At 40.4% G+C, this 26,225-nt stretch overlaps 1 protein-coding gene across 1 annotated transcript in view; it reads right to left on the minus strand.

Moving 5' to 3' along the window:
• Nucleotides 1–1,547: 1,547 nt before the first annotated feature.
• The window catches only part of ldlrad2 (low density lipoprotein receptor class A domain containing 2), a 30,430-nt gene continuing 5,752 nt past the window's right edge, over nucleotides 1,548–26,225 (minus strand). The window contains exons 3-5 of the mRNA XM_059951681.1: nucleotides 25,017–25,535; nucleotides 3,312–3,470; nucleotides 1,548–1,911 (exon numbers count right to left, since the gene is read on the minus strand). Of these exons, the coding sequence (XP_059807664.1) occupies nucleotides 1,670–1,911; nucleotides 3,312–3,470; nucleotides 25,017–25,535 (920 nt within the window). The 3' untranslated portion in view covers nucleotides 1,548–1,669. The remainder of the gene's footprint in view (nucleotides 1,912–3,311; nucleotides 3,471–25,016; nucleotides 25,536–26,225) is intronic.

A 26,225-nucleotide genomic window follows, 5' to 3' on the forward strand; every position in this document is an offset into this window, starting at 1 on the left:
CATTTCCAAATTTCTCTTCAATGTTGAAATCAACCTTTCACCTTTAATTGATGACCTCTATTTCTAGTCTCATCCAATCTCAGTGGAACATGCCTGCTTGCACTATCCCTCTTAATTCTGTCTAGCTCTATCAAATTGCACCTCAATCTCCTACACTCTGGAGAACAGTCATAACCTATTCAACTTTTCCTTGCTACACAGGTCCTCAATTGCTGGAAATATCCTTGTAAAATTTCTCTGCACTCTTCCAATCTTATTGATAACTTATCATAGGAATGTGACCAGAAATGCATACAATCCTCCTAATAAGGCCTCACCAATGTCATACACACTTCAATATAACATCCCAGCTTCAAGTACTCAGTACTTTTATTTACAAAAGCTTTCTTTATGACCCTATCTAAACGTAATTCTACACAACTTACACTATTTTCTCTGTACAGCCATGACTGTGTCGCCACCCACAGCTCCAATCTGCTAATTAAATTTGCTGATGAAACAACATTAATTGGTCTATTATCTCAAATAATAACAATATTCTCAAATAATTATTATTATCTGAAATAATAATAATAAAAACTTCATTATTATTATCTCAAATGATAACGATGCAGCCTACGGAGAAGTCATCACTCTGATACAAAGAAAATTGAGTCAAGAAAACAATCTCTCCCTCAACATCACAAAAACAAAGGAGCTGGTTGTGGACTACAGGAGGAATGGATACAGACTACCGCCTATTGACATCAATGGATCTGGGGCTGAGAGGGTGAACAGCTTCAAGTTTCTTGACATCCACATCACCGAGGATCTCATATGGTCTGTGTATACCAGCTGTGTGGTGAAAAAACCTTAGACAGTTGAATAAGTTTGGCATGGGTCCTCAAGTTCTAAGAACTTTCTACAGGGGCACAATTGAGAGCATCCTGGCTGACTGTATCACTGCCTGGTATGGGAACTGTACTTCCCTCAATCGCAGGACTCTGCAGAGAGTGGTGCGGACAGCCCAGCACATCCATGGATGTGAACTTCTCAACATCTAGGACATTTACAGAGATAGGTGCGTGACAAAGGCTCAAAGGATCATTGGGGACCCAAGTCACCCCAACCACAAACTGTTCCAGCTGCTACCATCTGGGAGATGGTACCGCAGCATTAAAGCCAGGACCAACAGGCTCCGGGACAGCTTCTTCCGCCAGGGCATCATACTGATTAATGCATACTGATACAATTGTATTTCTCTGCTATACTGTGTACATACTAATTATTACTAATTGCTATAAATTGCACATTGCTCATTTAGATGGAGACGTAACATAAAGATTTTTACTCCTCATGTATGTTAAGGATGTATGAAATAAATTCAATTCAAAGCAAGAAACATGAGTCCAAAATGTGCATCTAACTTCGTGTTTGCAATCTCTTACAGCTTAGATCACAAGACAGTAATCAGAATATCTAAACAGTTCTCTCCTGACAAATGGAATCCCATCAGCTAATAAAACAAATATAGCAGATTGTACTCTAAGTGATAAATTAGGCTAAATTGTTACAACCAATCTGTACCCCTGGGAACTTAGCAATATCAGGCTGCAGCAGTACCAAACTCTGGTCAGGCTATTAATGACATACATTTAGGGGGAAAGGGGAGGAACTTTGTCAATAGATATCACACAGGTATGGGGACTGTACTCTGTGGAGTGACCTTGGTCAGTCGGCTCTTGTCCATCCGACAGCAGCTGTGCGTGCAGAGTTGGCAGGCAGCGCAGATACAGCATGGCAGAAATCTGCAGAAACTGAGCCTCCAAACTAACCGGCCTGGTGACCAGCAACACCACAACAGTAGCGCGACCCCTGCAATGACTCCAAGGATGATGTAGAGAGTGAGGAGCGAAACATGTGATTTGTTGTCTGGAAAAAAAGAGAGAAATATTCAAGTCAAAGAAACAACTCACCTGGGAGAAATTCACTCTTGAGTCAACATATAGAGTCATAGAGCAGTACAGGTCAGATACAATCCCTTTGGCCCAACAAGTCCGTGTTGGCCATGCTGCTCACCCACATAGTCCTACTTCCCTGTGTTCAGTTCACATTTGTCCTGAGCCCTGCATGTCCATATTCAGCTGCTTTCACTATTCACTTCCTCTGGCAGCTCATTCTATATAGTTACCACCCTCTTGGTGATGAAGTTGCCTCTGGTCTGTTTTAAATGTTTTGCCTCTGATTCTCCCTAGTTTTGGACTCATACCCTGGGGAAAAGACTGTTATGATCCACCTTATTTTGCTATTATTCGTCTCCACCCCTTGTGGTGCATTGGGTGGCAACCTTAACATTTTGTCATTTAATGAGGCCACGTTGCTAAGCTCGGCAAGGATGCAAGGAGCCAGCTGTATTCAAACCCAGGACCACTTGACCCTAAGACCAGTGCTGATGCCACTATATCACAACCAGCTTATCGACCTTATCTATTTCTCTCATAATTCCAAATATTTCTATAAGTTTGCTCCTCATTCTTCTACATTGCAAGGAATAAAGACCTAGTCTGGCCAAACTCTCCCTCTAGTCCTGGCAACATCCTCATAAAACTTTAACCACATCTACTCTATAACAGGATGACCAAATCTATATAGTACCCCAAGCACGGATGTACCAACAACTAACACAAATGCAACATAATATCCCAACATTTCAATCCTCTAAACTCAGGAGAGTTTAATATCACCTCATACAAGAGGTACAACATCCTTCTGCCAAATCTCTTTGGAGAATCTTTGTTGCATTCACTCTATCTATGTAGATCCTTTTGTAGTTTCATAGACCAGATCTGTATACAATACTCCAGATGCAATCTTGTCAGGGCCTCGTAGTGATGGAGTTAGGTATTACCACTCCATTGCTCTTGTAACGAAGTATAACATGTTCTTTAATACATTCAAGTCATCTGAACACTGATGCCTTTCAAAATGTCACCATTTAAAAATACTCCCCATTGCTATTTTCTCACAAAGTTGATCTCTGATCAGTTTTCCACATTATATTCCATCTGCCCATTTATTTAACTTCCAAAGAGTAGAATTTCAATCTAACAGTGGCAAGGCGGGGGACAAGGACATCCTAAGCCAGTTAGCATAATAGTAACACCTTTCACAAGACTTCAGGTGATATTTCCTCTCAAACCTGTAACATCAGCTCAGCAGTTAATGTTGAGTAGAATTTGAGAGCCCAGCTCACAGGATTGGAATCCTTGCAACTTAAGACCAAAAAGAGACAACAAACTTCTTTAAAGGGAAAATGATCAAGTTAAAATCACCTGCAGCAGAGTCAAGATAAGGAATATTGTTTGAAGGAAGATGATGGTGTCTTCTTTGTGTCTGGCAAAAAGTACTGAAATTGGTAGAAGGTGACGGAGAGTTGTGCTCCATGGTCTTAGTACTGGTTTCATTGACAGCTGGCAAGATGGAGGTATCATCTACAAAAGAAGATAATAATGGGTGATAAAATAAAGGCCAGTTAACTTTTGCAATCAGAAGTCTTTCAAAAGTACAAGATGCAGCTAGTTACAGATGTGTTATACTTGCATAGAAAAGTACCACACAAATCATTGTTCCTTCCATAGACAATAAACCAATGTTTACTTTCTCATGGAATGTAAAGGAACCCATGGCAGAATTTTAAAGAGGGGAGATGATATCCCTGTGTATTTGCTAAGATTTATTAGTCTGTGAACACCAATAAAGCAAAAGAAAGATTGTCTAGTTATCACATCATTGTGCAAACAAATCTTATTGCAGGACAGAATGGCGCTGCAGTACAATGCAAGACATAAAACTTACTATAAGTTACAAAATTCAATAAATAGTGCAAAAGACGAATAACAAGGAACCATTCATGGATTCATGAACTGTTCATAAATCTGATGGTGGAGAAGAAGAAGCTCAGAATCTCAGAATCAGGTTTATTATCACCAACGTGTGTCGCAAAATTTTGTTAACTTAGCAGCAGCAGTACAATACAATACATGATAATATAGAAAGAAAAAAATATCCAAGGAAATCAATCACAGTAAATACAGTCGGCTCTCCTTATCCGCGGGGCATTGGTCTGGGACACCCTGCAGATACCAAAAAATGCGGATGCTCAAGTCCCTAATTTGACCTGTCTCAGTGAGGTGGACTTTAGGACCTCGCAGAGCTCGGGACCTACTGCCCGTGGCTGCTGTTGAATCTGCAGTGTTTCTGTTCCGTTGACAGAAAATGATTGAAAATAAAGTGGAAATAGTAAAGTGATTGGAAAGAGATGAAATGCCACCAGTCATTGGAAAAGCATAGGCTACAGTCGGTCAATGATCAGAACAATTTTAAAGGATAAAGTGAAAATAATGGAGCATGTTAAAGCCCCTGCCCCGATGAAAGCTACAATTATTACTAGGCAACACAGTGGTTTAATTATTGAAATACATACATTTCTTAAGTTTCTTATACGCATAGAAAGGTAAAATATATACTAATAACTAAGTTGGAATAGGTACATCCGGTATTATTTAGTTAGTCAAACGTTTGTCTTAGTATATTAATACTAAGACAAACTAAGACTATACTAAGACTAATATTAGTCTTAGTATATTAGTCTTAGTCAATACTAAGACTAATATTAATTCTTAATACAAAGTAAATGCTATGTAAATAGTTGTTATACTGTTGTTATGAGTGATGAACAGACCTGATGGACAATGGGGATACAGAGTTAACCATCCTCCCCCGAGAAACACAAACTATTACTGTTGCTATGCTGACCATGAGAAAGAGAGACGGAAAAATAAGCAAGAACATCGGCGACAGATAAGAAATGATTAGATCTCCCAGAGATGAAATCGTCGATGAGAAAGGTGGATATATAGAGAGAAATAGTTATGCATTATGTATCCAAGGGTGTGTTCACACCAGATGTATTGGACCTGTTCCCCGAGAGGAAACCAGCCGAGGGGAAGGTTCAGTTAGAGGTGGAAAAATTAAGGTTGGCTGAGGAAAAGGAGAAGAGGCAGCATGAACTTCAGATGAGGCAGCTGGAAACAGAGGAGGAAGAAAGGAAAGCTGAAAGGAGGAAAGAGGAAGCTGAAAGGCAGAAAGAGAGGCAGCATGCATTGGAAATAGAGAAGTTAAAGGGACAGCAGGGAAGAGACCGGGTGGCAGACCCAAATGAGGGGTTCAAGATTAGTCGGGAGATCCAGTTGGTACCTCCATTCGAGGAGATGGTTCTTCCTCCATTTTGAGAAAGTGGCTGTAAATCAGAACTGGCCTGAGAGAAAATGGGCTGTTCTGTTACAGAGTGTACTTAGGGGGAAGGCTCAGCAAGCATATTCGGCATTGTCCATGGATGAGTCTAGGAATTATGAGGAAATAAAAAGGGCTGTACTGAGGTGTTATGAGTTGGTACCAGAGGCATACCCGCAGAAGTTCCGGAACTTGAGAAAGCTGTGGAACCACACATATTTGGAGTTTGCCCGTGAGATGCAAATATATTGTGAGCGTTGGTGTGCCTCAAAAGGGGTTGATGAAGATTATGATAACTTGTTACAGTTAATACTGATGGAGCAATTTAAAAATTGTATCCCTGAGAGTATGAAGACATACTTGGATGAGAAGGAGACAGAGACCCAGACTGCCAAGTTAGCAGACGAGTATACCTTAACCCACAAGTCAAAGTTTTCCTCAAATAAGAGCTACCAGAGAGGCAGTAGGGACAGTAGAGAAAGTCCACCGGCTATGGCCGAGAATAAGCTGGGAGCTAGTGGAAAAGGTGAGGAGGAGGAAAAGCAGGCTGGCAGGAAGCTTTACCTGTTATAATTGTGGGAAAGCTGGTCATATAGCATCTAAGTGCTTTACTCCGAAGAAGGAGACAGGAAAAGGGAAAACGGCAATCCCGACAGGTTGCATTGAGTCAGTCAGCAGATCGATGGGGAAGGCAAGGTAGATAGAGCACAAGAGGGGTGTGAGAAGTTTATCTCAGAAGGGACGGTGTCTGTGAAGGAAGGAGAAACCCCAGTTCCAGTGCGGATCTGGAGAGATACTGGGGCTGGTCAGTCATTGATTTTAGGGAAGGTCCTGAGACTGAGACTGGGGAGGTTGTGTTAAGATGTATCGGAAAAGGGACAGAGGCTGTACCTTTGCACAGGATATTTCTGAAATGTGACCTGGTATCTGGACCAGTCCAAATAGGGGTGCGGTAGAAACTACCGAGGGACGGTGTGGACGTCCTACTTGGTAATGATCTGGCAGGTGGTGATGTGTGTTCAGCGGTGAAACTGACAAGCAAGCCAGTGAGTGCTGAGGACCATAGAGTCCAAGATTTATCCCGCATGCGCAATAACTTACAGCATGTCGAGAAAGGCGGCTGAGAAAGGAGCCAGTTTAAATGAGTCCAGTGTTGATTTGGTGGAGATGTTTTTACCGACCCTGTACCAAGAGGGTGGTAAAACGGAGGATAGTGGTGTGAAAGAGAGTAAAGGAGAGGAGGTAGATCCACCCTTAGCAAGGAGGAACTTTATGAAGGCACAGAGTAAAGATGAGAAACAGATATGGCAGTTATAAGGTCCGGGGTTGGACCCGGATGATCTCTCTGGCTTGACAGAACTGTTTGCAGTTGAAGAATTTAAATGTGTTCCCGATAATGATGTGAGAGCAGTCCTAGATGAAAAGGATGCCGCTACCTTGAGGAAGTCTGCTAAGTTAGCAGACGAGGTTGTTTTAACCCACAGGGTTGAGTTTACTCTGGATGGGAGTTGCCCATCCAGTAACTGGGAGGATCAGGGGAACTTAGAATTTGAAAAGGGGACTGGTATTGAAAGCCTGGAAGAGGTAGACGTCCCGTTTGCGTGTGTTCAGGTTGTTGAAGTACCTGTGGAGTCACAGGGTACTGAACCTAGTATTGAAACTCAGGAAAAGTCTGAGGTATCTGATTTAGTTGAAAAGGAATGCAGTTCTTTTGGGTCAGATGAACTTGGTTCGGTGAAGAAAGGGTTAACCTTGGTACCAGTGGAAAGTGAGAATTCTCAGTTGTTTGTGTTAGAAGGGGTGTTAAAAGTTAATGATGAGATGAAAGCTGGTGATGTGAATATTATTGAAGGAGAAGGGAAATCAATTACAGTTTGAATCAATTACAGTTTGTTTGGAAATTCAAAGATAAACAATTTACTGATGTTATTCAAGTATGTGATTTGGAGAGGCAGAACTTGAAATGTTGTTTTGACCAAGAGGGATCATCTGCCGCTGTTAAACTGAAAACAAATAGAATGAAAGATCCTGAAGATAAAATTAATGACTTGCTTAAAATTAACGAATTGTGTGGAAGTTCAGCAAATGGGCTTAGTTTGGAAAACATTGGTGATAAGATAACTCCTGTGAAAGGAGTCTGTGAAGGCCTATTCCACACTGGTGAGCAAGCTAACCACGTGAGAGTTAAGTGGAAAAGGGACAAAGGTTGACCAAATGCCACTTTGAATAACAGGATCTGGTTTTGAGGGAATTTGACAAAGCATGTGAAAGATAAAAACACCGTGGAAGATTGACTGTTTGAATATTAAGTTTAAAAGTAAAATAGTAAAAAGTATTTGCACAAAACTTCTGTAATGTACTACATTATGATCACACATGTATTGGTTCACACTTTGTAATGTACACCTAAACTAAGATCACAACCCTTTAGTATTTTTTTTGTTAACATGAAAAGTAAAATAAAAATAGGCGGTTATTAAGTTGGAGTCTGTTGTTACAAGAATTTGATATTAAAATACAACATGTAAAGGGAAGTAACAAAGTAATCGCTGATTGTTTATCTAGATGTTAATTTGAACGTGTATCTGTATTATACTTGTAGTTAAGACAACTACTGTATTTTGTTAAACTCTGTAATTCAGTCATGTGCTTTATTAGTTAATTTTCCCCCTGGTGAAAATTCCCAGAAGGATGGGGGTGTTATGAGTGATGAACAGACCTGATGGACAATGGGGTACAGAGTTAACCACCCCCCCCCCGAGAAACACAAACTATTACTGATGCTATGCTGACCATGAGAAAGAGAGATGGAAAAATAAGCAAGAACATCGGCGACAGATAAGAGAGAGGGGGAAATTGCTGATTAACCATGTTGTGACTCCTTTTTGAATTATTTATTGTTTCGCTGCAAGGACAATAGTTTGCTCATAAACATTCCTCAGTGGACTGAAGGAGTGGCCTTATTTGATGGACACAGCCATTCAGGAGTGATGGATAGCTGAGTCACTGTGAGTAGGGATAAAAAGACAGGTCTGGAGAGACACCCTCCAGACACGCCAGTGGACACTGATCGAGTGTTGGAACCCACAAGAAAGGTGGGGGCTTCAGAGACTGAACCATGAGATCGGTCAGTAAAGCTCACAGTGTTAAAGCAGGGCCGGTGGGGACTTGTGTGTGTGTCCACTCGTGCCCGAGTGACGAGTCCACCACAGAAGAACGGTCTAGCAGAAGGACGGAGAGGTCATAACTGAATGACTACACTGATGCGATGGATTAAGAAAGCAAAGGAAGATTTGCCTGACTGTAGCTGTTACATTTCGCTCGCTCGCTCTCTCTCTCTCTCCAACAATTACAATACAACAACCATAACTACATCAGCACACATGAACTGAACTGAACTTTATACTTTTCTATGACAATTAATTTACCCCTAGACATCAATAGAGCTTGTTTATTATTGATTATTATTATTCCTACACTTTTAGGTTTAGTACTGATAACTTGTTTTATATGTATATTTGCATTATTGATATGGTTTTGCTTATATTTATTAATAAACACCTTTAGTTTGGTACCACCAGTCTCAAACGGATTCTTCTTTCTCTGCTGGTTAAACACAAAGTTACGGGGTATGTAACACTGTATTGTTCAGGGAATAATGACAAGAAAAAAAGTCTGTACATGCTCAAACAACGAGTGTTGGAGAGAGAACCTCCAGGTCTTTTTTTCTGATTCCGATCCGCGGTAACCTATGCACATCCTGCCGTATACTTTAAATCATCTCTAGATTACTTATAATACCTAATACAATGTAAATGCTATGTAAGTACTGCAGTTGTTATACTGTATTGGTTAGGGAATAATGACAAGAAAAAAATCTGTACATGCTCAAAAGTGCTGGAGAGAGAACTTACAGGTTTTCCTGATCCGCGGTTGGTTGAATCCGTGCATGCGGAACCTGTGAATAAGGAGGGCCAACTGTATACATATGTATATTGAATAAATTACAAATAGTACAAAAACAGAAATAAAATATATTAAAAGAAGGGAAAAAATAAGATAGTGTTCATGGGTTCAATGACCATTTATGAATTGTATGACAGAGGAGAAGAAGCTGTTCCTGAATTGCTGAGTGTGTGCCGTCAGGTTTCCGTACCTCCTTCCTGACAGTAACAATGAGAAGAAGGCATGCCCTGGGTGATGGGGATCCTCAATAATGGCCATTGCCTTTCTGAGGTAGCGCTCCCTGATGATGGCTTGGATACTATGAAGGCTAATACCAAAGATGGAGCTGACTAATTTTACAACTTTCTGTAGCTTTTATTGGTCCTGTGCAGTAGCCCCCACTCCTCCCCCATATCAAACAGAAATGCAGCCTGTCAGAATGCTCTCCATGGTACATTTATAGAGGTTTTTGGGTGTTTTAGTTGACAAACCAAGTTTCTTCAATTTCTTAATGAAATATAGCTGCTGTCTTGCCTTCTTCTTGAAGTTATTAAAATGTCGAGTGTTGGTCTTCAGGCTCTTTTACCTCCTCTCCAATAGTAGTAACACAAAGAGGTATGTCCCTAATGGTGAGTGCCTTTAATGACGGATGCCACCTTTTTGAGGCATCAGCACTAAAAGACATCACTGATGGCAGGGATGGTATGTCTGTGATGAAACTGACTGAGTCTACAACCCTCTGCAGCCAACAATGAATTTCATGACATACGTTAGTAATAATAAAGCTGATTCTGATTGTATACACAGGGCTACTGTGAGACAACACTTGAAGAAATGAGTGTGCTGTTGGTATCATTATCTAAAAAAGAGCAGCAAACATTCATATGACTTTTTCCCATGATGGTCATAGAGACTGAAAAGACTAGAGCTCTTTTTCTAGAGTCTAGACTTAAATATGTAACATGCTTTGAGGGCTTGACAAGGTAGATATGAGTGGGCATTTGTGCTTGTGCAGAAGTCTAAGACTTAGAGTAAGCCCTTGATGCACCATCAATAACTCTCTGGGACGTGAGGCGAGATATCGGCTTTTATTGACTGGAAGAAAGGACAAGCAGCAATTGACCACCATGCTACATCCTGGAGACTGAGGGCAGGGCTCAGGCCTCAATCGCCTTTATACCAGGGTCTGTGGGAGGAGCCACAGGAGCAGTCAGTGGGGGGGCGTGTCCAGACAGGTATATGTAGTTCACCACATGGATGAGGACAAATTCCTTCACTTGAAGGTTGATGCATCTTTGTCATTACAGTAGATCATTAAAGCTCAGTTATTGATTGCATTTACAATAGAAATCAATAGATTTCTGGATATTAAGGCAATCAGGGTTATGGTGATGGATAGGAAAACAGAGTTTGAAATAGAATCACAAACAACAGAAAAATTTGCAGATGCTGAAAATCTGAGCAACACAGACAATATGCTGGAGGAACTCCGCAGGTCAGGTAGCATCTATGGAAAAAAGTACAGTCGATGTTTTGGTCCGAAGCATCGACTAGACTTTTTTTTACAGATCTGCCTGGCCTGCTGATTTCCTCCAGCATTTTGTCTGTGTTTAAAATAGAAGATGGGCCATGATCCTGTTGAATACCAGAGCTGATCAGAGGGTCCAAATGCCTAGTTCCCATTTCCCTATGTTTTTACAGTAGTTGCTGCATTACAAGTGACTACTTGGAAAGTAATCATCTGACTGCAAAATGCTTTAGACTCTGAAGGTGATAGATCAAGGTACATCTTCTGACTGAGCAGGACAAAAGAGTGGTAGCTGGAAGAGGATGGTGCAAGGAAGAGGATATACCAACCATTTAACAATTACAGCACAGAAACAGCCATCTCGGCCCTTCTAGTCCATGCCAAACGCTTACTCCCACCTAATTCCACCAACCTGCACTCAGCCCATAACCCTCCATTCCTTTCCTGTCCATATACCTATCCAATTTTACTTTAAATGACAATACCAAACCTGCCTCTACCACTTCTACTGGAAGCTCATTCCAAACAGCTGCCACTCTCTAAGTAAAGAAGTTCCCCCTCATGTTATCCCTAAACTTTTGCACCCTAAATCTCAACTCATGTCCTCTTGTTTGAATCTCCCCTACTCTCAATGGAAAAAGCCTAACCACGTCAACTCTATCTATCCCCCTCATAATTATAAATACCTCTATCAAGTCCCCCCTCAATGTTCTACGCTCCAAAGAATAAAGACCTAACTTGTTCAACCTTTCTCTGTAACTTAGGTGCGGAAACCCAGGAACATTCTAGCAAATCTCCTCTGTACTCTCTCTATTTTGTTGACATCTTTCCTATAATTCGGTGACCGGAACTGTACACAATACTCCAAATTTAGCCTTGTACAATTTTAAAATTACATCCCAACTCCTATACTTAATGCTCTGATTTATAAAGGCCAGCATACCAAAAGCTTTCTTCACTACCCTATCCACATGAGATTCCACCTTTCGGGAACTATGCACCATTACTCTGATTACTCTGTTCGACTACATTCTTCAATGCCCTACCATTTACCATGGATGTCCTATTTGGATTAGTCCTACCAAAATGTAGCACCTCACATTTATCAGCATTAAACTCCATCTGCCACCTTTCAGCCCACTCTTCTAACTGGCCTAAATCTCTCTGCAAGCTTTGAAAACCTACTTCATTATCCACAATGCCAATTTACCCCCCCATCACTAATGTATATGACAAACAGCATTGGACCCAGTACAGATCCCTGAGGCACACCACTAGTCACTGGTTCCACCACTACTCTCTGCCATCTCCCATCCAGCCACTGTTGAATCCATTTTACGACTTCAATATTAATACCTAATGATTGAACCTTCCTAACTAACCTTCCGTGTGGAACCTTGTCAAAGGCCTTTAATGAAGTCCATATAGACAACATCCACTGTTTTACACTCTTCAACTTTCCTAGTAACCTCTTCAAAAAATTCAATAAGATTTGTCGAATATGACCTTCCATGCACAAATCCATGTTGACTGTTCCTAATCAGACCCTGTCTATCCAGATAATTATATATCCCATCTCTAAGAATATTTTCCATTAATTTACCCAGCACTGACATCAAACTTATAGGCCTATAAATGCTAGGTTTACTCTTAGAACACTTTTTAAACAATAGAACAACATGAGCATCATGCCAATCCTCCGGCACCAACCCCGTTTCTTATGGCATTTGAAATATTTCTGTCAGAGCCCCTGCTATTTCTACACTAACTTCCCTCAAGGTCCTAGGGAATATCCTGTCAGAACCCAGAGACTTATCCACTTTTATATTCTTTAAAAGAGCCAGGACTTCCTCTTCTTTAATCATCATAGTTTCCATAACTTCCCTATTTGTTTCCCTTACCTTACACAATTCAATATGCTTTTCCTTAGTGAATACTGAAGAAAAGAAATTGTTCAAAATCTCCCCCATCTCTTTTGGCTCCACACATAGCTGTCCACTCTGATTCTCTGAGGGACCAATTTTATCCCTCACTATCCTTTTGCTATTAATATAACTGTAGAAACCTTTTGGATTTGTTTTCACCTTACTTGCCAAAGCAACCTCGTATCTTCTTTTAGCTTTTCTAATTTCTTTCTTAAGATTCTTTTTACATTCTTTATATTCCTTGAGCACCTCATTTACTCCATGCTGACTATATATATTGTAGATATCTCTCTTTTTCCTAACCAAGTTTCCAATATCCCTTGAAAACCATGGATCTCTCAAACTTTTAACCTTTCCTTTCAACCTAACAGGAACATAAAAATTCTGTACCCTCAAACTTTCACCTTTAAATGACAGCCATTTCTCTATTACATCCTTCCCATAAAACAAATTGTCCCAATCCACTCCTTCTAAATCCTTTTGCATCTCCTCAAAGTTAGCCTTTCTCCAATCAAAAATCTCAACCCTGGGTCCAGATCTATCCTTCGCCATAATTATATTGAAACTAATGGCATTGTGATTACTGGACCCGAAGTGCTCCCCAACACATACCCCTGTCACCTGACCGATCTCATTCCCTAACAGGAGATCAAACACTGCCCCTTCTCTAGTTGGTACCTCTATGTATTGCTGCAAAAAACTGCAAAAAAATTTGACATTTTACAAATTTCAAACCATCTAGCCCCTTTATAGTATGGGCTTCCCAGTCTATGTGTGGAAAATTAAAATCTCCCACAATCACAACCCTGTGCTTACTACAAATATCTGCTATCTCCTTACAAATTTGTTCCTCCAATTCTTGTTCCCCATTAGGTGGTCTATAATACACCCCTATAAGTGTTACTGCACCTTTCCCATTCCTCAATTCCACCCAAATAGCCTCTCTAGACGAGCCCTCTAATCTATCCTGCCAGAGCACCGCTGTAATATTTTCTCTGACAAGCAATGCTACACCTCCCCCTTTTGTCCCTCCAATTCTATCACACCTGAAGCAACAAAATCCAGGAATATTTAGTTGCCAATCAACCCGTCCTGCAACCATGTTTCACTAATAGCTACAACGTCATATTTCCAGCTATCAATCCTTGATCTAAGCTCATTCACCTTTCTTACAATGCTCCTAGCATTAAAATAAATGCATTCAAGAAATTCTCCACCTCTTACTCTCTGTTTATCACTAACAGTGCAAACAGCTTTACTATCTTCTTTTTCTTCCTTCTCCCATACATCGGTTCCTACGCTCTGGTTCCCCTCCCCCCTTGTATCTAGTTTAAATGCACTGGAGACTCTCTAGCAAACCTACCTGCAAGAATATTTGTCCCCCTCTAGTTCAGATGTGAACCATCCCGCCAGAACAGGTCCCACCTTCCCTGGAAAACTGCCTAATAATCTATAAATCTGAAGCCCTGCCTCCTGCACCATATCTTCAGCCACATGTTGATCTGCGCTATCTTACTATTTCTTAACCTGCCTGCACTTGGCACTGGTAGCAATCCTGAGATTGCTGTCCTGGAGGTCCTGACCTTTAACTTGGCGCCTAACTCCCTTAACTCACCTGTCAGGACCTCCTCATTCTTTCTGCTCACGTCTTTGGTCCCTACATGGACCACGACATCTGGCTGCTCACCCTCCCTCTTGAGAATACTGAGAACTCGATCCGAGATATCGCAGACCCTGGCACCAGGGAGGCAACAGTCCATCCGGAATTCTCAATCTCTTCCACTGAACCTCCTATCTGTCCCCCTAACTATCAAATCCCCTATCACTACTGCTCTCCTCATTTCCCTCCTTCACCTCTGAACTGAGGGTCCTGTCTCGGTGCTAGAGACGCAACCACTGCAACTTGTCCCTGGTAGCTCGTCCCCATCAACAGTATCCAAAATGATATACTTATTATTGGTGGGAACGGTCACAGGGGTGCTCTGCTCATTCTGTCTAATCCCTTTCCCTCTCCTGACAGTCACCCAGCTACCTGCCTCCTGACTCTTAGGGGTGACCATCTCCCTGTAACTCCTGTTTATTTCTGCCTCTCCCTCCCGAATGATCCAAAGTTCATCCAGCTCCAGCTCCAGTTCCCTGACTCTGTTTGTCAGGAGCTGCAGCTGGATGCACCTTTTGCAGGTGTAGTCATCAGGGACAGCTGTGCTTGCCCTGACTTCCCACATACTGCAAACGGAGCACTCAGCTGCCCTAACTGCTGCCTCCATTACCTACACCTAATCTAATTAGAGTTATTAAACTCTAACTAAAGAATATAAAGAAGGATGTTTCACCATGGAGGAAGATGCAGAGGTTAGAGCTGCTTAGTAATGTTGACAGGGATGGATGCCCACGTGAAAGATGGACATAATGGAGAAACATTTATTCAAAGATCTTGGAGAGCAAAGAGAGATTTCATATGTAGTGTAGGAAAGGAATATATTGTTAACATCCCACACATTGCACTGTCTCCCCTTCCTGCTGGGGGCTGCTGTCTCTCTGTGGACCACATACACTTGCCGTTCCTGTCTTGTCCATATTATTTTTCCTTTTCCTGAGTCTGTGATAGTACCTGCCTTACTCAGTGCATATATACCCAAGATATAGTAACCACCCTTCACAACAGGTGGCCCTGTCTCACCAAATTAACATAAAAATGTCTAGCCTTTGACATAAATACACGTGCATGCACACATACCACATGACTTTTATATCCACCAGTTCAGCTCTCCACTATGCTCATGGTACTTTGTGATCCCATGGTGACAGAGCTGAACAGAAACATGGATGAGTGTTAATTTTGAAAGTACTCACCCACTCAGACTGCTGAGATCACTGGCCACATATCCTGGATGAGCCCCCAAATGTTGTAACTGTGAACAAAGTCACCAGAGAGGCACGGAAGCTAGAAGCTTTTATTCTAGCAAAACGAGTATCCAGGCATCATATTCGAGACACTCTTAAAAGAAGAGGCGTGTTTGATGCAATACTACATGACATTTTTAATATGCTAAAGGTCAAAGGTCAATTCTATATTTACAATGTATCTACAATGCATCCTTTGAATTAGATTTCAAACACCTCCTTCTTCACACTAACACTCCAGACACCCAAAAATGAATGTTAATCCCCACTGACTCTATGCAAGCATCTAAGGTCTAAATGGAGGTTTTCTTTGTTTGCAATTGACCCCAACTTGCAGCTCCAGGAAACCCATTGTTTTGAGCTGCATTTTGAGTTCAATCTGCATGGTTGCTGTTGAACTTAATATTTACTATACTGTATATCCTAAATCCAGAATATGCCCTAACAAAGAGGAAAGGTGGAGGTTTGATAAACTGACTGAGGAGGAAGATGGTCAGAAGGAACGAGACAGAGACAGACGAGTGATAAGTAGATCCAGACAAGAAAACATAAGAGTAAATGGAGCCAGGTAAGGAGAGGGGAGGGTGGAGGTAGAGATATCTGATGGAGGGAGATAAATTGGAACATAATGGCTAACTTTGCTGGAATCTGATAAGTAAGGAAGTTGATAATGGAACAATTAAGGAAGTGAAGAAGGGCAGGTGTCAAATGGGATCCAGAAGGTAAGTTGTGTGGATGGGAATTGGATGGAAACAAGAGTGGAAGTGGTTGAAAATGGGTGATGGGGTTTGGAGGGCAGTTATGGGAAAGGACAGAAAAAGTGGTCATCTAATCTGCAGAAGTGGAATGCAGTAAATAAGGTTGCAGGAGCTGCAAGTGAATCATTGCCTCACCTGGAAGGTGACTTTCAGATGATCTTGGCACAGTGCACAATATTATCAGAGGGGATGAGTGCAGCAGTACTTGATATTCTGAGGTAAACGCCCACTGTTTCATACTCTAAGGACATCACCTGAACTACTGAATATTTTTAGTCTTTTCTGTTTTTGTTCCAATGGATCTTGGGATAGTCAAATCAAATCAAATTTAAATTCAAGTTTAATTTTCATTCACATTTTCGCTCAGAGAAGCTGCACAGGTTGACTCTGTGGTTAAGAAGGAGTATGGGGTATTGGCATTCATCAATCCTGGAATTGAATTTAGGAGCCAAGATTTAATATTGCAGCTATATTTAGTAAAATAGAGGGCTATAGGTAAGCCTAGCAATTTCTAAGGTAGGGACATGTTTGGCACAACTTTGTGGGCCGAAGAGCCTGTATTGTGCTGTAGGCATTCTATGTTTCTAAGTAATGCATGAATACAGTGGGAAAAAAAACAGCATTCCCCTGGAGCCAATGTGCAAAACATACACAGCACATTCAAAATACCAAAAAAACTCATAGTCACACAGCAAAACATACACGTAGCCCAAGTCCCTGAGTGACTTGTCCCAAAAATTGATGGCACAGTTCTCAGCACTGTGCAAATGCAGATCATCTATCGAACACCAGAGGGCAGCACCAACAGGAGTGGCCAGTTTGCTAACAGAGCATCGATGCCACGCTACACCACCTCCGACATGTCTTCTCCTGAACTGCAGCAGCAGGCAAGCTCGTGGCTTGAGGCCTAGTCTTTGCTGAAACTGAGGCAACTAAACAAGAGAAACAGTCCTGCAGCAGCTTACATTGTCAATATCTGACAGGTTCTCATGATGGCAAGAGAAACATCCAAGACAATCCCCCATGGTTACACTGCACCCACCTTTACGCAACAACCCCAATGCTTTTGATGCCTTCCTGCAGCAGGCAACAACATGGTTTGCTCCAAGTCCAGCACCTCCATCAACGAGCAGCTCACTGATGGGGTAGACCTGCAGTACTCAAAGTTCTAGCATTGTTTTGTTATCACAAAAAAGACATTTAACAATTTGATAAAAAACCCTTTGGTTAGCCCCCATGAGGCCATTGCATCCAAATACTCCAATATCTTACCGGACATAAGATCTCCAAAGCAGAAATCCAGATGAATCTGGCAGTGGTGAAGGAAATGGATATTGTTTTCAAAGCAGAAGTCCATATCAAATAAATTGGTCTATTTTGAAAGGTCCCAAATTCCTGAGTGATGTTGTTGTAGCAGTTAAAGAATAAAAAATTACTCAGCTAATGAGTGTTCTATCGTACTCTTGATCTGAGGCTTATAGATAATATAGGTATTTCTCATTTCATGTGATAATATTACAAGGTGAATACATAGTTACTGAAAAAATTCAGTTACTGGAGAGAAATTAACCTTTTGCTAGAAAATGAGAACCAAATGGGATTTTTATGACTTTATGTAAGACTACTTTGGTTGAAGTAGAGCGGGCCTGTGTGCTGGACAATGTGGAGATTAAGGAAGAAGAAGTGCAGGATCTTCTTCAAAACATTAAGATTGATAAATCTCCAGGGCCGGATATGATACACCCCAGGCTGTTGTGGGAATTGAGAGAAGAGATCGCAGGAGTATTAGCGATGATCTTTGAATCCTCTTTGGCTGCAGGGGAAGTGCCAGAGGACTGGAGAATGGCAAATCTAGTTCCTTTGTTTAAAAAAGGTAATAGGGAGAAACCTGGGAACTATAGACCAGTGAGTCTTACGTCGGTAGTTTGCAAACTACTGGAAAGGATTCTTAAGGATAGGATCTACGAGCATTTGGAGAAGTACAATCTACTCATGGATAGTCAACATGGGTTTGTGAAGGGAAGATTGTGTCTCATGAGCCAGATTGAGTTTTTTGAAGAGGTAACAAAAGAAAATGATGAGGGTAGGGCACTGGATGTGGTCTACATGGACTTTAGCAAAACATTTGACAAGGTCCCTCAGGAGAGACTCATCCAAAAACTCATGAGGCATGGGATCAGTGGAATCTTGGCTGTTTGGATAAAAAATTGGCTTAAAGGAAGAAAACAGAGTGTAGTTGTGGAAGGAAAGTATTCTGCCTGGAGGTCAGTGACTAGTGGAGTGCCGCAGGGATCTGTCCTGGGACCCCTATTTGTGATTTTCATAAATGACCTGGATGTAGAGGCGGAAGGATGGGTGAGTAAGTCTGCGGATGACATGAAGATTGGAGGAGTTGTGGATGGGGCTGTAGGTGGTCAAAGGATACAAGAGGATACAGACAGGCTGCAGAGTTGGGCAGAAAAATGGCAGATGGAGTTCAATCCGGACAAGTGTGAGGTGATGCATTTTGGAAGGACAAACCAGAACGCTGAGTACAGAATTAATGGTCAGTTACTTAAGAGTGTGGATGAACAAAGGGACCTTGGGGTTCAAATCCAAACATCCCTCAAGGTTGCTGTGCAGGTTGACAGGGTAGTTAAGAAGGCCTATGGGATACTAGGCTTCATTAACGGGGGATTGAGTTCAAGAGTAGAGAATCATGTTGCAACCTTACAAATTTCTGGTGAGACCGCACTTAGAGTATTGTGTTCAATTCTGGTCACCTTATTATAGGAAGGATGTGAAAGCTATGGAGAGGGTGCAGAGGAGATTTACCAGGATGTTGCCTGGTTTGGAGAACACGTCATATGAAGCAAGGTTAGCAGAGCTGGGACTTTTCTCTTTGGAGCGTAGAAGAATGAGAGGGGACTTGATAGAGGTCTACAAGATTATGAGAGGCATAGATAGGGTGGATAGTCAGTACCTGTTTCCCAGGGCACCAATAGCAAACACCAGAGGGTATATGTACAAAATTAAGGGAAGGAAGTTTAGGGGAGACATCAGGGGTAAGTTTTTTTACACAAAGGGTTGTGAGTGCTTGGAATGACTTGCCAGGGATGGTGGTGGAGGCTAAAACATTAGGGGTATTTAAGAGCCTCTTGGACAGGCAGATGGATGAAAGAAAAATGGAGGGTTATGGGGTAGTGTGGGTTTAGTACTTTTTTTAAGGATTATGTGGGTCAGCACAATGTGGAGGGCTGAAGGGCCTGTACTGTTCTGTAGTGTTCTATGGTTCTATGGCTCTACTTGTTAATCTCTATCCATGGCTCTTTCCAGATATCATTAACAGAATGCCATAGAAGGAAGTAAGAACTTGGTACTCTAATTATTTTCCTGACTTCAGAGTCATCCCAAGTTGTTTAAAGCCTTGAAATACTATTCAAATGTAATCCTTGTGAAAAAGTAGCAACAATTCACCTGCATACAGCAATGTGATCTGGCTCTTCTTTTTTGCAACTTAAATTCTGCAAGCTGCTCTGTTCACCTGGGTTTGTTTTTGGGATGTGTGACCAGGAAACTTAAGAGAACTCATGTTTTTATCTTGACCTTAATAGACTAGAAAGGACCTCACCTTAACACCTCAATCAAAAGGCAATACTTTCAGCATTGGAGCCATCAATCCAGACAAAGTTCTTAAGTCTGTGGAGTCGGGCTTAAACTCACAATTTTCTGCCCCAGACACAAATATGCTGCCACTAGCTTTTTCAGCATGGCTGCCATCTGCTCAACCCATTATGCATAAAGCAGATCAGGTAGAAATTTTTTTTTTAATTGTAATGAAAGCAAATGCAATTAAAAATTAATAAGCCTTTACAGACAAAAAATATAACAATCAAAATGAAGTATTTTCTATAAATATGTTACTGGACAAATTATTAAACAAATCAACTCTTATAAAATTTATAGCTACTCAGCAAGCATTTATATGCCTTCGATGGACTACAACAAAGATTCACCTGTCCGATTTCTGAAAAGATATGTGGTTCTGTGAGACAAAGTTAAGTCACCAAACCTTATGTTTTTTAGAGACTTGAAGAATTTCATTGAAATTATTAAAATAGTGAATAGTAGAAAGTATGCTTTGCCTGGCCAGGGAGTAAGGTCAAACTGGAAATCAGCAGTTAACCCTTTAGAATTGGAATGAAGAAGATATATTATTGAATATTATAGAAGTATTGAATGAAAATAGAATTCTTTTTTTTTAATAATTTTTTATTGCATTTTTAAATGATTACAAAGTATGAAAAAACAATGTATATAACCCATACCCCCTCCCCTTAACCCCTCCCCCCTAACTGCCCCATAGAAAAAAAAAAGAAAGAAAGAAAGAAAGAAAGAATGCCTGGTGGTTGGAAGATCTCCACATGCTCCATGGAGTTCGTAATAATTTTAATATGTATATTTATTTCTTTCCCCTAATAACCAATTGTTTCATCTTAAAAGCATCTATATATTTAATCCTGTCTTTTGTAAATAAGGGCTCCAAATTTTCAAAAATGTTTCATATTTATCTCTTAAATTATAAGTAATTTTTTCTAATGGAATACAACCATAGATTTCTTTCTTCCAAGAATCTATACTTAAATGTGTATCCGATTTCCAAGTAACTGCAATAGCTTTTTTGGCTACTGCCAGTGCAATTTTTATAAATTCTTTCTGATACTTATTTAGTTTGAGTTTCGGTTTTATCCCTTCAATATCACCTAGTAAAAATAATATTGGATTATGAGGAAATTATATATTACACCACAAAAAATAAAAAAATTTAATCCAAATTTATCGGATCAGTGTTTCCGATGTAACCAGGAAACTGGTACTTTTTTACATTCGACATGGTCTTGCTCTAAAATTCAACCATTTTGGACAAATTTAAGACTTTTACTGGAACAAATTACAGGAACACAATTTCCTCATAATCCAATATTATTTTTACTAGAAAATAGAATTCTTAAGAAAAATGTGCCTTGGATGGACTAAGACGAAACTTCATTGGACTGATTTCTGCGAATATGTGTGGTTTTACAAAATGCATGACATAAAGTGATTAATAGTTTTTTATGAGGTGGTGATTGTAGTTAGGAGAGATAGTTCAAAACTCAATTTATGGGTCTATATATTGGCCAGAGCTTATGTCCATGTTATTCAAACTTGTATACACAAATTAGATTAATCTCTTTACAAATACAGTTTTGATTTCAAATATTCAAATGCAAGTTTGACCAAATAATAAACTGGTTGTGAAATGCACAGAGAACCAAACTTCAGACCCAGTTTAATAATATCGAATCATTCCAATAACTGAAGATTTCCAACAATGGGGTTAAATAGGGAAATTTCTGAACATAATTACAACATAGAAAAAGGACATTTGGCTGATTTACAGTGTAATCCCATTCTCTAACTAATTTCCATCAATTTTATCATTAACTTACACAGGGTACAAATTACGGTGATCAGTCACCCTACTATCTTGCCTGTCCATGGGACCGAACGTGAGCAGGAAAACAATGTGAACATAATGAGAATGTGCAAACTCCATACAGAGGCCAGTATTGAATGTGAGTTGAACCTAGAAGTTGTAGCTCTACTTGATACATCACCCATGACTGTGTGGCTAGGCATAGCTCAAATAACAACTACAAATTTGCTGATGATACGACCACTGTTGGTAGAATCGCAGATGGTGATGAGAGGGTATACAGGAATGAGATATGCAACTAGTGGATTGGTGCCACAGCAACAACCTTGCACTCAATGTCAGTAAGATGAAAGAGCTGATTGCGGACTTCAGGAAGGGTAAGACGAAGGAACACATACCAATCCTCATAGAGGGATCAGAAGTGGAGATAGTGAGCAGTTTCAAGTTTCTGGGTGTCAAGATCACTAAGGATCTAACCTGGTCCCAACATTTCGATGCAGCTATGAAGGAGGCAAGACAGTGGCTAAACTTCATTAGGAGTTTAAAGAGATTTGGTATGTCAACAGAAACACTCAAAACTTCTATAGATGGTCCATGAAGAGCATTCTGATAGGATGCATTGCAGTCTGGTATGGGGGGGTGGGGTGGAACTACTGCACAGGACTGAAAGAAGCTGCAGAAGGTTGTAAATTTAGTTGGCTCCATCTTCAAGAAGCGATGTTTCAGAGAGGCAGTATCCACTATTAAGGATCCCCAGCACTTAGGGCATGCCCTTTTCTCACTGTTACCATCAGGAAGGAGGTACAGAAGCCTGAAGGCACACACTCAGCGATTCAGGAACAGCTTCTTCCCCTCTGACATCCAATCCAATTACTAAATTGACATTGAATCTGTGAACACTACCTCCTTTATTAATATATGTTATTTCTGTTTTTACACAATTTTAATCAATTCAATATACATGTAGTATAATTTACTTATTCATTTATTATTTTTTCTTCTATATTATGTATTGCATTGAACTGCTGCTGCTAAGTTAACAAATTTCACGACACATGCCAGTGATAATAAACCTGATTCTCATTCTGGCTCTTATCTCTCATTTTGTATAACAAAAAAAATCTTCAATTATTCTGTTAAATTGGTTTGCACAATCATTCATCATCAAACACGATACTTAACAAGCAGCTACTATCATGCATTAGAAATGCCAGGACACAAAGTCAGTACTGATAAGGCAAGTCTTATAGGCAAGTGAATAAAGAAGTTAAAATCAAAACAGAAAACAGATAAAAACAGAAAATTCCAGAATTATTTAGCAGGTCAGACCAAATCTGTGGAAAGAGAAACAGAACTAACATTTCAGGTCAAAGACCTTCCAATGAAGAGTCTTTGATCTGAACTGTTTTTCTTCCTACAGATGTAGTTAACTGAGTATTTCTACTATTTGTTTGCTTTATTTTGAATAAATAAATTACTTTGTATGGAGTTAATATTGCAACATAGAAAACTTTGAACACACTTGAATTATCCAGTTTGAACCATCTGATGCACATCCATGTAGTAAACACTTATGGGGATAATTAAATCCTACCCTTCCTTCTACTTGAATGGAGATGGGATTAGTTTAATTATTTTAAACAAACTCAGTGGGTAGAAGAGCTTGTTTTTTTGCTGTATCGTTCTCTGTTTCTGTGTAATTGTGCTCAAAACACTAAATAATGTACCAAGGAGACTTTAGAGAATGTTACAGAGAATACAATAACTTCCTTTGAAATTTTGTTTTACATATAGTTAGAGTCTGGAGGGCACTCCAAAAGTTAATATTTCAGCCTTATTCAACGTTTGGATGATTTAAAGGCCCAGCCGGATGGATTGAAAAAGCAGGGTGTCAGGACTGGAGGTGAGGGTTGGGCTGGTTCTGCTCACTGCCCTGCTCTTCATTGCACGGAGGCTGAGGCCAATTGATCTGCTCCAGGCTTCGTGTCTATGGACTCACTTTTGTTCTGAAAGCTGTTTTTGTTTGTATGATTTCTTTCTCTCTGTGCACACTGGGTGCTTGTTGGATTTTGTTTAATGGGTTGTTTCAGATTTCTTGTTTTGTGGCTGCCTCTAGGGAGATGAGTCTCAAGGCCGTATAATGTATACATACTTTGATAATAAACATACTTTGAATTATTGAATTACTGTATTCAACATGGAGCAATACCAGGCTATTGGGAGAAGGCAGTGTGGGGAGAGGGCGAGTGGAGTAGTAGACTAGCTGGACTGCTATGCCATAGAGCTGGTACAGATTCTGCAGGCCGAATATCCCCCTTCCTCAATTGCTCCATCTCATTTCAGGACATAGGTTTCCAACCAATATCCACCACAAGCCATAGACTACCACAACCTGAAGAAATCTGAACCATTCTCCAATCTTCTGTCTCCAGCAAATCTGTTCTAATATTGTCATCTTCTGCACTATACTTTTGATGCATCTCACTTTTCCTCAGGGGCTAAACATTTCTTATCCATGTGCCTATCTAAATGTTCCAATTGTACTAGCCTCTACCACTTACTCAGGCAGCTTGTTCTCACCACTCACCACTCTCTGCATGATAAAGCTCAGGTTCCTTTTAAATCTTTCTGCTCTTGCCTTAAATCTATGCTCTCTAGTTTCAAATTCTCCTAAGCGGGGGAAAAAACTCTGACTATTCGCCTTGTCTGTGTACATTATAATTTATAAATCTTTCACCTGTCACCCTCCCAACACAGGAAAACTAGGCAAGATCATGACCTCACAACCTATCTTATGCAGAACTCTCTGTTCATGGCAGTATTAAAGGGAGTGAAGTGCTGATTTTACAGTGCAAGCTGGAGGAGTATTCATGCAATTATGTTGGCCATCATCAGAGAAGACATGTATTTGACCACAATCAGTAACCTCAGGAACCAAGTCATTCCTCCTTCTATCATTACATCCAAATGGATCGGGCAGTAAATCTGGACTTATCAGCAATGCTATATATCACAAACAAACACCAAGATAACTTCTTGAATTTTGAAACGTCAGTGAGCGGTGGTCCCTGGCTGATGACTCCGCAGCAGACACTGTTAGAGGTGCGGCAGGCAGCAGTGATAAGCAGGAAATAACAAGTCCCTGTAAATCTCATTGAATACTGACAGTACCCAAAAAGAAAAAAATATATACTGGTGAAAAAAAAAGTTAACTGAAAAGTTCTCACCAGGCCTGTAAGATGTGAAATGTCCAACAAAGTCCACCCTGGGCTGTTGACCTCTGGTGACCAGTCTCAGAGTTAGGTAGTCGCCAGTTGATAAAATTGGCTCAGGGATGTTCTTTCCACATAAAAGAGAGCCAATTGGTGAAGAAGTTCTATCCTTACCATCATAGAATTGCACGAATGATCCAGCATTGCATGTGTCAGTGATCTCCTCTCCTCTGAGTGGCAAAGCAGCTCCTGTCCCAGACCTACTGGTGTTTAGAAGGGACAGAGGTCCTGTCACATTGCGCTGCAGTAGAGGAGGCAAGGTCAGGGGCTGAAGGATAGAAGACTCTCTCAGCAGGCTATATACCAAGAAGTATCTAAACTGGAAATGAACTTTGTCCTTTGGTGAAATGGCTTGCATCGTAAATCTACAATCAGTCCCGACTGTGACAAAATAGTACTTCTGAGATTCTTGGTGTGAGTTGACAATGATTCCATCAGCCCTGATGGTCTGTCCACAGAAATCCACCAGATTAACTTGGAGCAACAGAAAATACAAATGAATTATTGGTATAAAATAATTAACATTATTCATGTACATTCAATCTGTTTCATTCACCTATCATCATAAACAAAAAGTGAAAAAGATATTATTTATGTGGCTGTCTTCTATTGATTTAGGCAGGGTGTTATTTCTTCTTAAATAAAATGCTGCATTTTATTGAAATACAAGCATTTTCTCTGGTCTATTTTTAAGTTATCATAAAATAGAAATGCAGTCCATTCTAAGACATGAAACTGAGTATTTATATCCCTACAGTGATATTTTGCCTTTGCAAATGTTACATTACTGACTGACCATCATAAGATGATCAGACTTGATGGATTAACATTAATGTGAGAGCAGATGTAAAAATGAAAATAAAGGAAGTGACCTGTTTGTAAGAAGTGGATGTAAATATCCAGTGGAATTGCCATAAAATCCCTCAATTTACAGGAATTTATTGCAATTGCTGGAAGTAGAAATGGTTTGCTTTGACAACAGAAACAACCTGTTGTCCTGGTACCCTATGGGGAGTACAATTGTAAAGACATAAATTGGTCCCTTTATTAGGGCTGTGTGGGAATCCTAATGAGAAACCTGCCAGAGCTTAAATCAAGCATTATCCTTTTCCTCAGACCATATAGCCCATGAATGACAAGGAGGACTTTGAGATTTATTGTGTC

The sequence above is a fragment of the Hypanus sabinus genome, chromosome 27, assembly GCF_030144855.1.
Source record: "Hypanus sabinus isolate sHypSab1 chromosome 27, sHypSab1.hap1, whole genome shotgun sequence".
Lineage (NCBI taxonomy): Eukaryota > Metazoa > Chordata > Chondrichthyes > Myliobatiformes > Dasyatidae > Hypanus > Hypanus sabinus.